Genomic DNA, 15606 nt, shown 5'->3' with positions numbered 1-15606 from the left:
TCGGGAACATTGACAGTACCGTCTAAAACGTACAGTCCACCACAGGGCGAGGCATGAGCAACAGATTCACCTGTAAAACGAAAATTATCAGATTTATAAAAGTTACATCCATTAATATCAAAAACACATATAAAACCCTTTTCAACAGTTTTGTATACAGACAACAAATTAGCTTTTAAATCTGGTACAAAATCAACATCACTGATCTTGTTGACCACGTTCTCGGGTGTGTTTATTGATATGTTTCCAATTCCGCAGCACTTAATCTGTTCTCCGTTTGCGACAGTAACGGTACCTTGATTCTGTATCGTAAGACTCTGAAACCAATCTCGTCTAGAAGCCATGTGTCTAGTACAGCCCGAATCTACATAAATGATGTCCTTACTTGAGCTGCCAGAAGTATTAAGAGCTGTAAGTGTAAATGTCGTATCGTTGACAGTTACCTCATTGGCTTTCTCCTTCTTGGCTCTCATCGGACAGTCTGGTCGCTTATGTCCAGGCATTTTGCACTCGTAACAAACAAAACCCTTCTTCTTTGACTTCGGCTTCCTTTTCGCATGAAAAACCGATTCTAGTGGTGTAGCCGCATCCTTGGACATTTCATTTAGCAGTTTTGTCTTAACTAAGTCTGTAGTCACATCAACATTACAGTTTTCTAAAGCCATAATGAGAGGTTCATATTTTGGAGTGAGACCTCCCAAAAGTATCGCAGCAATAGACTTATCCTCTAAGACTACATCTATATCCGCCAGATCCTGTGCGGTTGACATAACTGCGTTAATGTACAGTTCCATATTCGAAAAGTCCGACAGACTCAACCTGTACAATTTTCGCTCTAAAGTAAGTCTTCGTCCCATTCCCTTGTCCTCAAAAGCTCGTCGTGAAAGGCTTTCATCAAGTCGAGGGAGTAGACTACGATGAGACGTTTGCACCTGTGATTCGCCATTCTTCCCTCCGCACTTTATTTGCATTAGCTGCAGAGATGGGGTTAAGAATGAAGCACTTGGACGTTGATACCGCGTTCCTAAACGGAGATTTAGAAGAAGAAGTTTTCATGGAGCAACCTCTTGGTTTCATCGAAAAGGGCAAAGAAAACAAGGTTTGTTTGCTGAAGAAATCCCTTTACGGCCTTAAACAGGCACCGCGAGCATGGAACAAAAAGTTAAATGAAACGCTTTTAAAAATAGGTTTTACAGGAACTCCTTCCGAGCCTTGCGTATATACGAAACTTTTTGGTAAGGAACTCGTGATATTGGGTATTTTTGTCGATGACATAATAGTCTTCTTTAAATCTGATTCGACGTTTGACACTGTCAAAACGAATTTGTCGAAATATTTTTCTTTGAAAGATCTCGGAATATTAAAATGTTATTTAGGTTTACAAATTGAATGCGATTCCGAGAGTATTAATTTAAATCAGCGGAGTTATATTCTTTCTATATTGGAAAAGTTTAACATGAAGGATTGTAAGACTGTGGATACTCCTCTAGTTAAAAAGAATATGGAAAGAAGAACCGATGGTCAAGAAGGTGAGTCTTATCCATATCAGAACTTAATAGGATGCCTCATGTATCTTACGGTAAACTCACGACCCGATATCGCTTACGCTACGAGCTATTTAAGCCAGTTTAATACGTGCTTTACTAAAGAACACTGGAATGCTGCGAAAAGGGTTCTGCAGTACCTGAAGGGTACTTTAAATTACTCCTTGGTTTACAGGAAGAGTGGAGAACCTTTAAAAGGCTTTAGTGACGCGGACTGGGCAAATTGTCCGATTGACAGAAGGTCGTACACTGGATACACCTTCAAGTTAAGTGGAGGTCCAGTATCCTGGGAGTCCAAGAAGCAGCCTACAGTAGCTTTATCTTCAGCCGAATCGGAATATATGGCACTAGCGTCTGCCACGAAGGAAGCATGCTACTTACGACGGTTTATCTATGAGATAACAGGTAAATTGCATATAGTTCATTTAGCTTCTGACAGTCAGAGTGCCATCAACCTCGTTCGAAATCCTGTACACCACAACAGGACGAAACATATAGATACCAGATTTCACTTTATTAGGGAAAAGGTCTCAAATAATGTTGTTAAATTAGAATACATCAAAAGTAGTGATATGCCTGCCGATGTACTAACGAAGCCACTAGGACCTATAGTACATAAACGGTGTATACTTAACTTAGGAATAGAGACTTAAGTTTTTTGTTTTTTGTTTGTCTGGCACAACTTCGATTAAGGGCGGATGTTGTAGTTGACCTCTTTTGTGCAGACAACTGTTAAGTTTTCTATTTTCTATTTTTGATATACATGTATTTTAAATTTGCCTAGTTACCTTACTTCGAATAAAACACTCTTGTCATGAACATCTCTTTCTTACTTTATTTTACAAATACCTAATTTTTACAACAGTATTGTATATAATGCACGAAATAAGGCCCGATTCTTAAGCGGGTTTAAATTTTGAGGCCATGTCCGCTAATACTATAGACAAAATATCAAGTTTAATAAACACAAAAAAAAAAACATTGATGGGCCTTATTTTATAATTTAGGCCTTACTTTGTAATTTAAAGTAGAGTTAGGCCAAGAAAAATCTATAGCGATTTTGATAGAACACGCAGTGCAAGTATTATTTCAAACGTCGCTTCTATGAAATTATGACATATAAATAACACTTGCACTGCGTGTGCTATCAAAATTGCTGTAGATTTTTCTTGGTCTGACTCTAAAATATTCTTTATTACACCACAAACATAAAAACAAATTAAAAAAAAACCGGCGAAGTGCAAGTCGGACTCGCACACGAAGGGTTCCGTACCATTATTTATAAAAACGGTCACCCATCCAAGTACTAACCCCGCCCGACGTTGCTTAACTTCGGTCAAAAATCCCGTTTGTTGTATGGGAGGCCCCACTAAAATTTTTATTTTATCCTGTTTTTAGTATTTGTTGTTATAGCGGCAACAGAAATAAATCATCTGTGAAAATTTCAACTGTCTAGCTATCACGGTTCGTGAGATACAGCCTGGTGACAGACGGACGGACGGACAGCGGAATCTTAGTAATAGGGTCCCGTGTTTTACCCTTTGGGTACGGAACCCTAAAACCGATTTACAATGTAGATAAAGGTAGCAACAGGCGGTCTTATCGCTGTTAGTTCTTATTCTTCGTTTGTTTAGCATTAGAGTGAAGGTGACGTGTCTTTTTTAAGCATGCAATCGTATAATTATTTACCTTTTTTTGTAATAGTTATGTACTTAGTGGTTAATATTAGTATTTACTATATTTTTTTTCAATAATGCTTAAAAACGAAGTATAGACATGACAACCAAATATTAACGCCATTGTAGGGCAGGATATACAGAACATGAATCATTAGTACTGTCACGCTCCGTGATTGTTGAGCCATTTAGGGTTCTAGCTAAATTGGACATTCCATAGAGCACGAGTAAGTATGGAACAACCAATTCAGCTAGGACCCTAAATTGCTCGACAATTACGAAGCGTGCCTGTAGGTACCTAAAAATTTTGTTAACCCATTTTAACCATGCAATAAAATATTTTTGATTTTGATTTCTAATTTGAAATATTAGAATCAAAAAGTTCATAATAGATTGTATATCATAACTACAAAAATGTGTTCCCTACTCTCAACCCAAAACCCCTTGTATCTTAGGATCTAGATATTTTCACACAAGACGGTTTATCGATAACTTCTTACATCACTAGATTATCGACATTAAATGTCGACTATTGCCCATCACTTTTCTGGCTGTGTACGTATTTAGAAACTTGACTCCGCCCCTAAAATTAGTGCGATAGGGACAACTGCAGCTGAGGCGAAAAATCCTGCGTAAAAATGACAAAAATCGAGGTTTCGTAGTACTCTTTTTCCTCCCCCAAAACTTAACCAATCGTAACCAAATTTGGAAATCTAAATGATTATGAAATTATCTGTGTCGGACCGTTTTGCTTTTTTGGCTAATTGATATCAGTTTTGAACACCACGCCTCTCATTGCGGCATAGTCTATTAGGCCATTTTGGCCGTTTTTGAAGGGCTCTAGCGCCTTAAAAAACAAAAATATCAAAAAAAGCAAAACGGTCCGACACAGATATTGACAATATTAATCTGTGTTGAAAAAATCATTGCTCTAGCTTCAAAAACCACGGAGGAAAACGAGGACTACGTTTGTATGGAGGAATGACCACTCCTGTTGGCTCTTAAGTTCTACAATAAATAAATTAGCGGGTAAAACTAAATAGCCCACTCGAGTACGCAACCGGCCGTTCATTCCTTATCGCTGTGCGGTTTACGTGTCAAGAAAGTCTTAAGCGGCTCCGGTTTTCCTTAAGGCGTATGCCATTCATTGAGTAAGGCGTTAATTACAATAGATCGAACGAGTTTGAGTATGCACCGAGTGGGGCGTGCAGCGGTTACAGGATGATCTAATTTATTCAATTAAAAACCTCTGGTAAGAATATTACAGTTATTGATAAATATATTAATTATGTAGTTAATATTAAGATTTTTTATTTGTATGTCTTTCCCATCACGGAACAATGGTGTTCCGGACCTTTGGGAGGCGTGCGCGGAGCCGAAGCCAACACGTAGAGGCCTTTTGACACTTTAATGAAATGTAAGGGGTACACCGAGCGGAGGCTGCCCTTGCCCGTGTCATGGGACGCACGCAGAGGCAGCACCCGCCAGGGTGTAAGGACTATTGAGAGTTGATGGAATCTAAAATGAACTAGGTTATTGGGTGAAAGCGATGGACTAAGAACTGAGCTATGGGGTAAAAAACCGGACGCCTGCCTAATAAAACGGTATGCAATTTTATTTCCGGCAGACGGTGACTCGCCCTCACAAGATGGGCCCCCACAAAAAGCGACATCTAGGATGGCTCAAGGGCAACACCGGTGTGAGCGGCTCAGGGGTGTCGAGAGGTGTGCGCCGCTTTCTACCCAGTAGAGATGGGCGAAATGTGTCAGTAGAGGGAAAAGATTGATATATATCTTTTTACCACTGGGATATGTATCACTCTTTTATATCTTTATATCCGTGTGTATCAGTTGTCCCGCTCGTAACTGTATCGACGCTTACTGACTTTGCGTCATCTTATGAATGAGAGAGAGACAGAATTGTTATTATAACGTGGCGACATTTTCATTTTGTATCATGATGGATATAGATTGGTACATTCACAAGGAAGCTTGATTTGGTTCGTATTGTCATGCGCAAGAATATATTTGCCTAATAAAATACCTTATTGCTTTTTGTTTACATTTTATTAGATACAATGCAATTTAACTCATTAACCGAATTAATAACTCATCATTGCAATTTGCATTGCATCCTGCGCTAGCGTGAAATACTATACTATAGTATCTACTTCTCGTTCCCGCGGAATAGCGAATGACGCGTCCGAATCCGCCTGAACGACCGCTGTCGCTCGTTCGTGTTAGGCTAAGCGCGCACCACGATTTTAGTTTTTGCGACACGATTTTAGAATCGCGCTGTAATATATCGCAGAAAATTCACTGCGCGCACTGCGATGAAAAAGTCGCGGTTTGTTCATTCTCAACATGGATTTCGTACCAGTCGTTTGTCATGAAACGTTGTCTTTAATATGTGATCGCTGTATGACTTTGAGTATTTATACCACAAAGGTGATCTCCTTCTATTTCCATAATTAAATGGTCAACATCTAGCGTCTTCAGCAGCAGGTTCCGACATGTTGACGCTTGGAGAGCGATATGCCGACTGAGGTCCGGGTGCGATTTTATTATCGCAGTGCGCGCGGGGCCATACAACTCCGTATGCCGCAATTCACTTTGCGACAATCGCGTCGCGAGCAGTCGCGGAAAAATGTGACAAATCACAATTTTAAAATCGCTGCGATTTTTTTGTCGCATATGCGCGCACTGCCATATAAACACATACGTTACATTTCTGCGACTAAATTATCGCGCGACAAAAAGTCGTGGTGCGCGCTTGGCCTTACTTCGGTCGACGCGCGACTCGGAGTACGCGCGACCGAGTCATCGCTTTCGCTTTAGTAAATCGTTGCCGAGGGAGTGAGCGGTACGGATATACTGATACATTCGGATTCGTAAAGACAAGAAGAGTGATTCATGAAACGAGAAAGATATATATCTTTTTTATCTATCACTCCTGAGTTACCCATCTCTACTACCCAGTGGCTGTTAACAGCCACTGTGCCAACTCGCGTCTTATGCATATTTCACTTCCACCCCTGGAGCTTATAGCTCTAACGACTCCACTCTGGCCGGCCGGCTAAGGCAAGCCAGAGGCAGAGAATCCTGAGATTTTTTATTATTATTACGTTTTAACATTGTTTATTTAATATTGATATGGAGACCAGATTGAGTAATATATAAATAGGTATGTATATATATATATGTATATATATATATATATATATATATATTGAATGCTTTATGTAGATAGGTTTATGTTGAGACGCCATCAAGATAGTACTTATTTAGTAAATTCTTTTTATTTTTCTCGTTTATAGTGTTTTTTAAATTTATGGGTAGTTCGTTATATAGCCTTGGTGCTATATATGCTATTGTTCTTTCTCCGTATTTATTGTTACTGTTGATAGTTGTAACTTTCTTTTGAGAAATACAAATAGCAAGTAACAAAAAATGCAGACAAATAGCTACCATCTTCTCTAATTCACAAGGTTTAAATTGCAATAGCATAGCACATCCGATAATGGAACTTACGATATTACTTAATCGAAACTTTACAAACATAGTCTTAAAGATCAAAATTGCTTAACGTTAACACTTACTTCGTTACATATAATGCTTCGTCATCCTGCTTCTTCTTTTCGATGTCTCTCTGCTGCTTCTCCCAGGTCTTGACGATGCTATTCAGAGTCGTCATTACGCTGTTGACCGCCATACGGTCCGCACGCTCGGCGGCCGTGCAGTACATTTTGATCTCTGATAGATTCATCTTTAAAATTCTGTAAAAAAAATTAGATGAGTATTCGGGATAATAAAAGCTTTGTTGGGTTTATAGGCCTGAAGTGTTAATATTATCAAAGATTATGTTGATTGTGGAAATAGTAAAGTCTAAGAAAAAAATTGTGCTTCTGAGTTTGACAGCCGAACTAAATTGCGCTACACGGCGCTATATGCTTTGGAATCAATAAATTGTCAAACTAGATGCGAAATTATTTTGTACTTTCATTATTTTATATAATTAATGAATCTTTGGTACTTATTACTTATTCGAATAAGTAAATTAATAGCAACGCAATCCTCTTTCGTGTTACTCCGATATAATTTAAATTTACAGATCAATATAAAGTCACTTTCTGAAATTACTTACTCCATACACTCAGTCTCAACATCAAACGTGTCACCATCAGCTGCTAAGATATTTCTGCTCAACAACTGCATAACACTGGATGCCACGAATCTGTTCAAAAACTTCGCCTTTTCATCTTTACTCGGAATATCATTCGGATACACCATCAAGTCATTGATCACTTCGTTCAGAATCGGCTCCTGGTCGATTTTAGTCACCAGTTCTCTTATTAAATCACTCAACGATGTGACGCTGTATATGACTTCAGACACGGAACTTTGTAGCGGTATAGCCAAGTCTGGGAAGGCGTCCGAATATGACGACTCGATTTTCTTGTAAAACGCGTTCACTGAATACAGCCACGAAGCAGTCTCTTTTAATACGGTTTGCGCTTGTTGCATCGATGTTTTGTTAGGTATATTGGTTTGTAAGATATGTAATAGTTCGCTACAAGTTCTTCGTAAGTTTGTTGACAGATCTGCTATCGATTTGGGGGCAAGCACTGATTTTGCGAAGTGTCGGCAATCCTACGGAATAAAATTAGTATTAGCATCTAGTTCGCATAACATAAGTATTACCACACTTATCGATACAATTAATCGATAATCGACTGATAGCTCAATCGTTGTTAATCCATCGCTGTACAATTAGTAGGTATCGAGTCAACCGTAAATCTAGAGATTATTGTGGTAACACTTAACAACCAAAACACAATAGAATTGTACCCACTTTACAAACTTACCTTAGCAAATACATTATACGACGGTTCCTTCGGCCTAAAGGTATTTCCTTCAGCGTATTTATGTATTTTAGCGCCAATGTTCTCTCTTAGCTCTAGTAAAATAGAGCAATAGGGATGTACTTTCTCCAAGCCTTTCCTCTTTTCACTGTCTCTGTCATAACTCTCAGCTGACACGTCGGAAGCCTTTTCAATAAGTTTGTTATCTGAGACACTTCCTGATACTAGCCCATGCATGTAGTGAGCGCTTAGCAGGGTTTCAAATACTTCTATATCCTCTTCTATGTATTTAACTTTTAGTTTATACTTTTCTACTTGGTCTACTGGATTGACTTCAGACATTATTTTGACCATAATCAGCCCTGTTAATAGTGATAGCTCAGCAGTTAGAACTTTTATTTTAGTTATTTCAATAGAAGAGTTTAGATTTTGGTTGAGACTTTGCTGTAGTGTTATGAACACCCTGTTTGTTTCCCCAATCATCTCAGTTAGCGCGGGGTGATCTTTTAAATAATCTTGCAGCGTGGCGTATGACTTATCCGATTGCTTTGAGAATATAATCGATTGTAAGAAGAACATCAGTTGTTCATATTTCCTCACTTCGAATAGAGCGTCGGTTTTTCTACAAAAAAAAATTAAATGAACAAACTACATTCAGTAACAATGAAAATTGATATACTTTGTATTGACATAAGAACTTCTAGTATTTTTTTTTATTTGTAATACCGACTAAGGCGTGCCAAATTGTATGTACTTACATTTTCATGGAGGTAGTAGTACCCAACGTGGCAATGTTTTTCCATACAACGTTCAGCAACGTGCCTAATAGTCTTGAATATTCTTCTCTATCTTGCAGCGCTACTGTTTCATACGCAAGTAAATGACGAGAACCTGCAAATTTAAATTCATTTAGTTTACGTCAAGACAGAGCGACTGATTTAACAATGTAGTATGGATGTACATTAGTTCATTCATTCATAAGTCGCTACACTCGTTGACAGTGTGTAAATCGCCTTAAGGCGCTTCAATTTCAAGTTGGCATTTCACATTATGAAAACATAAATATACTAACCGCAACTCTTAACTGGCCATTGCTAAATCTCTTACATTATGGTTACAATTTGGCAATTAAATCGTATGTAGACATGATTATTGGCGAAATGTGCTGAACTCGCAAAATTGCATGTCTAACACCTTATTCTGTACCTACCACATTTCTGTCAAATAAATTTCTATTTCTATTTCATGGTCTTTGCTATTTACCTGAGTTCTCAACCGTAGTCAGCTTCTGCACATAATAGGGCAGCAGTGGTAGATTCGTGGACACCCTCTTCGTGTTGGTCGGGATCAGTTCTAAATCATCTTCGGAATTAGCATTCTGCACTTTGAGAAACAACAGTGGGTATAGAGCAGGCGAATTGACCAGCGCTTTGTAAAATTCATCCCAGAATTTTGCAGGGAGTGATGATATTCTAAAAACAAGAATACTTAGGAATACAAATAGAATATAAAAATCACATTGCTTAGAGTTGCAGGCGTTAAAATCCTCAGCATTAAAAAAAAGCGGAGAGACAGTGAGACATACAAGTACAAATCATTTTTTACCTGAGGTTCAACATGTCCTGATTTCCACTGCACAATTTTTCTACGATCTGCAGAAGATTTAAGAGTGCTGGAGGAAATCCTTTGGTTACTTTTGCCAAATTCGTCAAGTTTGTCAAAATGCTTGCAAAATCTTGTATTTTATCCGGTTTTATGTTCTCTCCTTGAGACAGCTTGTAGATCAAATCTATGAAATGTATTTTCAAAATGTTTAAAACTCTTTGAATGACATATCCATTTACAGGTAGTAGTTGGACTTCTAAGCCTACTTTAGCATTTTTGGACGCTTCTAGCATTTTCGTGATATTTTCCTGTATTGTTATTAAAGCTGTGTTATCAGGAATGTCTAGTGAGAAACTTATGTCCGTTGAAGCACTCGCATCTACAGACAGCTTCGAAGCCTGTGCTTCAATAGGCTGACTCATATCTAAGGAGACTTGTTTATAAATATCCGTCCTAGCTACAGCCAAATCAAACTCATCCTCATTTTCATATAGTTTAGGCTGACCTTTGACCTTTCGCAATTTCTTGCTCAGTTTCGCAATATCAGTGTTGTCTTGGTCGTTATACAACATCGCCTTAGTTTCTCTTTCAAACTTTTCTCGGAGACTATGCTTTGGTGGCAACATATCGAAAAGTTGTCCCATCAAATGTTTCTGAACCCATTTACTGTGCATGTAAAGCAAGGGCACAATGTCTTCTTTCAACAAAGGTGTTCTTTTGTTTTTCTTCATCACAAATATTGGCAGCGAACACGCTTTTAAGAATCGGTTTCTCCAATTTAAAATATGAATTATTTTACATACTGTTTCATCGTCTAAGGAATCTTGTACTTCATTGATTAATTTTCTAAAATACTCGTCGATTATTTCCGTGTATTTCTTGCAGTGCTTTAGAATGGGGTATTCAACGAAGTCATCGGTCAATGCTCCGGTTGCTACCGCTTTCGAATAATCGATGGCGGAAAAATTGTTTTCAGGCAAGTTCCTTTTATTTAAACCCTTCCACAGTTCATCGTAAAGGGTTATCGACTTCATATTTGCAACCGTGATTTCGTCTTCGTCGAGCTGTTGGGATTCTGGGTAGAACCTCCTGGATGTCTCGGAATGATTTTTTAAAGCCTTTCCAGCAGCGAAGGCCACTTCATTATATAGGCGAGTTAAGTCTTCATTCCCATTGTATTTGTTATTTAAACTTTCTTGTATTAAAGCATGTAATATTTGAATACTTCCCTCGGTGCATTTTTGGTATGCAGTAAAAACGCTTGCTAGTAATGCCAAGTCTGCTCCTTTATGAGTTGATTGTTGGATAGCAGGATAAGCGATTTGTTTAGCGATTTCGTTTGTCGAATTTGAGCATATGCCTTTAACAGTTAACGTATGGCTGGTGTCTTTTGTCTCTAACGCTTTGTATTCTTCTGTGCTTATTCTTTCTTCCAAAGCCTTTAGCATAATGTTTTTCATTTCCGCCAGTGGCGTGTTGACATTGGAAGTAAAATCGCCTCCGCCTCTCGGTTTGATGTAAACATCGGCAAAGCTGTTAAGCAGCGCCATCTCGCGAGGAACACCTCTAACTATTTGCTGCCACGTAAGATAAGCAGCTTGGAGTAAATGGGAGATTGTTGGACGTTCTAAACCTGCAAAATATAAATTTTGAATATTAGCTTGTACCTACCCAAATAACATTTGTAAATAGGCAAATTATATTGCTAATAACGAAATTTTCGGTTCTCAATATGCAAGACTCAAAGACAAAAAGCTAAATACATATAATGAAACAGTATCAATGTTGAACATACCTTGTACGAATGAGGTCATTAACTCATGGCAGCTAATAACTATTTCATGGTAATGATTTGGCAGCCCACACGAAGATAACAGAGCAGTCAAATCCATATAAGACAGTGTCTGTGTCAAGCTCTCATCCCAGTCTTCAGATCTTAGTAAGAAAATTTCAACACCTCTATTTCTCATTGCCCTTGATATCTCTCCGTATTTCGGGTCCATCGTGAAAAATACCCTAAAGTTCGGATGAGGTACAATTTCGCTCACCTCCCCTCTTTCAGGTATGCTCAAAACTCCATTCGGCTCTAACAATCCATTCAAACGGTCTAAAACTGCCGCCGAGGTCAAATTTACATTATCTAGAAGCAGCCAGGAACCGTTAATCAAAGACCGAACAAGGAGCGAATCTATCCATTCAAATTTACCGCCCGCATTTACTGAAGTAAGCTTGGACACTTTGGTTTTCAAGTTGTTCAATTTGGTTACAGTTTCTTCAATCGTGTTTCGGGTGGCGTCATATTTCTTATTGCATTCCAGAAGTTTTTGACAGTGATTTAACAGGAGTTGGATTTTATCGTGGAATTTCTGCGTGTCTATTTCGCAGCTATTATTTGCGCCGGATTGTAGAGCCTTGTATTGATTCAGTTGGCTCATGAGCTTATTCAACTTCCAGTCCTTATTCGGCTGAGTTACCCACATGTTTCGCACTGTTTCTATAGTAACAGTTTCTATTTGATCGAACAAAGTTTCGAGATTTCTATTGTAATCCACTTGTTCAAATCCACCGAGTAAATCTGATACATCCATGGCCGACGTCACTGGTAAAACTTGGAGGTCATTGCCCGTTAAGTCGGCTAGTATCTGAACGATACTGCTCTTGCCAGTAGCCGTGGGTCCAACTAATATTGACAACCAGTTCATTTTGACACTTTGAGCTAGAGCTTTGAGTGTTGGCAACTGATTTCTAAGAACCTGCAGATTGGTTTCGAGCGAGCGCCTGTTTTTAAAACACTTCTCAATATTCCGATCTATTGCGACATCTCCGATAGTAATTTTCTTGTCAGTGGCTTCAAACTGAGGGCTGCTATCGCTTCTTGGATACTCGGGAGAAAAGAATTCGTCATAACTTTGTATCATCTTCTCTTTATCTTCAGTGGTTCTCATGCGGTTTACATAGAGCATGTCGACAAATTTTCCTGGTAGAGGATCGTTGCCGTTATTTTGTTCTTCGATCAGAGCTTCACACCACCTCTGAATGTCTCTTAAGTTCATTTCCCAAGGACCGCCCCTGTGTGCCCATGATTGGAGTTCAGTGATTTCATGAGCAATTTTGCAATTAAATTCAACAATCCTATGCAGGATGTCTTTGGATAAGCTTGGGTATTGGGACTCAACGATGTAAATAAGATCTTCCTTGGTCAATGTGTCGATGTATACTTGGGTGAATCTGTTTAGAAAGGATACAGGCAAGCCACGACGCGCGCCACCTTGCTTTAGAGGGTTTTGGCAGGCGAATAATTTCGTTTCTGCTTTCACTTTAAACGTCTTTCCTAATTCTGGAATAAACACCTCACCTCGGTGATCAAGACAAGCATTTAAACCTTCTAATACTGGTTGAGGAGCTAAATTCAATTCGTCTAGGAGAATCCAGTCACCGTTTTGCAAGGCGCTCAGGAACGCTCCTTCTTTGAATGTAAATGACCCGTCTTCTGTCGGGAGATCGGTTCCAAATAAGTCTGTTATATCCTGCAAAACAAAATAACATTAGAATGTAATTTTATAAAACAACATTAGAATCCCGAAGGTACATTGATACTTACAGTTTGATCGCTGAGATTAATGCGAACCACCTTATGTCCTGAAGACTTAGCAAGAGCTGTTACTAAGCTAGTTTTTCCTACGCCCGGGTTACCTTCTAAAAGAATGGCTTTATTGAGTTGCATGCCTCTCAACAATCTTAGCGTATTCGATCCCGTAGTAGGAGCCGTAAATGTAAACTTTTGGTCCTCATCGGCTATGCTGAAATTCTCTCCCAATTCGATATAAAACGGCCGTATACCAAATTTCTTATCATCAGATTCTGCAGTGAATTTTGTCTGCTTATTACTTAGCATTTCTCTTAGACCCTCAATATATTCATTTCCAACAGCCTGTATTTGGTTCAGTAAGAAATCTATAGCCGTCTTGCGAAGAATGTATAAAGTTTCTGATTCAATATGCCCGGTCAGAGCGGTGCCGAAACAATCCAGGAATGTCATACACGCGCCGTGAACATACGCTTCAGGGGTGTCCAGTAGGCCTTTAGCAACTGTGACATTAATAAACTGAACCCAAGCTAGCAGGTCACGCAAACTGAACGGGAATTTATTGGTAACCTCTGAGTTTTTCAACCAATCTGTAAAGTCCAGTATAGACGTACCAATCCCTGTACTACCGTCTTCTTGATTACCCAGTGAAATACCCTTGTTCACGCTTTTTTCCAGAACGCTAAGTAAATCTTCTCTAGAAGACACGCTGTCACACCATATTTCGGTGAATCGGTTGCGAAGTGCAGGCGAAAGCTCCTTCTTACCGAAATCCCCTCCAGGGTTCATAGTTCCTACGAAATGGAAATTTTTTTGGGCAGTGACGACTACTATTTCTGAGTTATCCTCCATTCCTCTTTCAGCCAAGACGAGCTGTCTTTCAGGTTCAAGCAGGGAGTTCATTCTTTCTAACACACTGTCGTCTGCTAAGGAAATTTCATCGGCTAGAAACAGTTGGCCATTTTCCATTGCGTTTATCAATGGACCGTCGACCCATTCGAACAATCTGCCATCGTTCTTGTATTGCCGTACTGGACGTAGACCTCCTAAGAAGTCTGAACTCTCTGTGTGCATGTGACAATTTACTGTCAAAAGCTGAGTTTTCCTCAATGTCGCTAGGACTTGGCATATTGTGGTTTTACCACAGCCAGTTTCTCCAACCAATAAAACGGGTTCGTCGAAAGTGAAGGCCTTTACGATCAAAACAGCCAGTCTTCTCATATTGTACGTCCAAACCACGTGGGAGAACTCCTGTAGTTGATTATTTAGAATTATTTCTAAAATACCTTTAGTTACAGGGGATGTCGTTTGGTGTAGGGTGAAAAGATTATCTGGGCAGACCTTTCTCTTTATGTGTTTTTCTATTACTTCTTCAATGATTCCTCTTTCATCAGCCTGTCTCACTTTACCAGCCAAAACAAGGTACCCTTCGTCTGCTATATGTTGATCCCAATCGTAAAATTTGTCTTCCGTTAGAATCTCTTTGGAAGCAAGCTTGTATCTCTGTCCCCATCTGAATAAATCTCTCAAAGTAATGAAACCGTCTTTGCCTTGAACTGCTGCTGACCCACGGCGTCTTATTTGCAATTCTGCCATTACAGCAATCATCTTTTTACTATACGTCGGAGGAATGTGGCATCTTTGATGCAAGATTGTTTCCAATTCTTTTCTTGGTATTTCATCAAAGTGCAACTCAACGAATCTGTTTCTAAACGCCCTTGACAACATCTTTCGTCCTCCGTATAATCCAGGTGGATTTTGCGTTGCAAACAACATAAAGTTGGGGTCGGCTTTGACGACTTGCTGTGTTTCTGGTATGAACAGCTCTCTGTTGTCGTCAAGGACACGGTTGAGAGCTTCCAGCACGTCACTTGGAGCTAGATTGAGTTCGTCAAGAATAATCCAATGCCCTTTCCTCATTGCTTCGACTAGTACACCTTCTTTGAATACTAGCTTCCCATTGGCATCAGTTGCATAAGACCCTATGTACTCCTGTAGGTCCGTATGTTCGTGGTTGTTTATCCTTACGCAAAAGTTGCCCGAAGCTTTCGCAATATATGTAATAAGCGAGGTTTTTCCAACAGACGTATCACCTTGTAGCAGAACAGGAAGTCTACCTAAGGATACGATTCTCGCTATATCGCGGAGATTTTTTCGGACCGTGGGAGTTAAAATATAGCCATCGGGAATGGCTATTTCGAGCTTCCCCTGCGGAATCCAATGACCTTCAAAAAGTAAATAGTTTTTCCCTGGGATTTGTGGTTCTGGTATAAGTTGATTTAGAACTGAGCTGATATTTTTCTTTCCGATCACAGCCCTGTTAAAAAAGGAAGG

General features: G+C 39.3%; 1 protein-coding gene across 1 annotated transcript in view; it reads right to left on the bottom strand.

Moving 5' to 3' along the window:
- Positions 1–15606, bottom strand: part of LOC134798234 (midasin-like) — a 57846-nt gene that overhangs the window by 30761 nt on the left and 11479 nt on the right. The window contains exons 9-16 of the mRNA XM_063770608.1: positions 13288–15589; positions 11482–13213; positions 9687–11319; positions 9345–9553; positions 8840–8972; positions 8085–8703; positions 7364–7869; positions 6819–6995 (exon numbers count right to left, since the gene is read on the bottom strand). Of these exons, the coding sequence (XP_063626678.1) occupies positions 6819–6995; positions 7364–7869; positions 8085–8703; positions 8840–8972; positions 9345–9553; positions 9687–11319; positions 11482–13213; positions 13288–15589 (7311 nt within the window). The remainder of the gene's footprint in view (positions 1–6818; positions 6996–7363; positions 7870–8084; positions 8704–8839; positions 8973–9344; positions 9554–9686; positions 11320–11481; positions 13214–13287; positions 15590–15606) is intronic.

The sequence above is a fragment of the Cydia splendana genome, chromosome 16 (genome assembly GCF_910591565.1).
Source record: "Cydia splendana chromosome 16, ilCydSple1.2, whole genome shotgun sequence".
NCBI classification, from domain to species: domain Eukaryota; kingdom Metazoa; phylum Arthropoda; class Insecta; order Lepidoptera; family Tortricidae; genus Cydia; species Cydia splendana.
The sequence above is the reverse complement of the archived record's forward strand: the minus strand, read 5'-3'. Positions and strand labels throughout refer to the sequence as shown.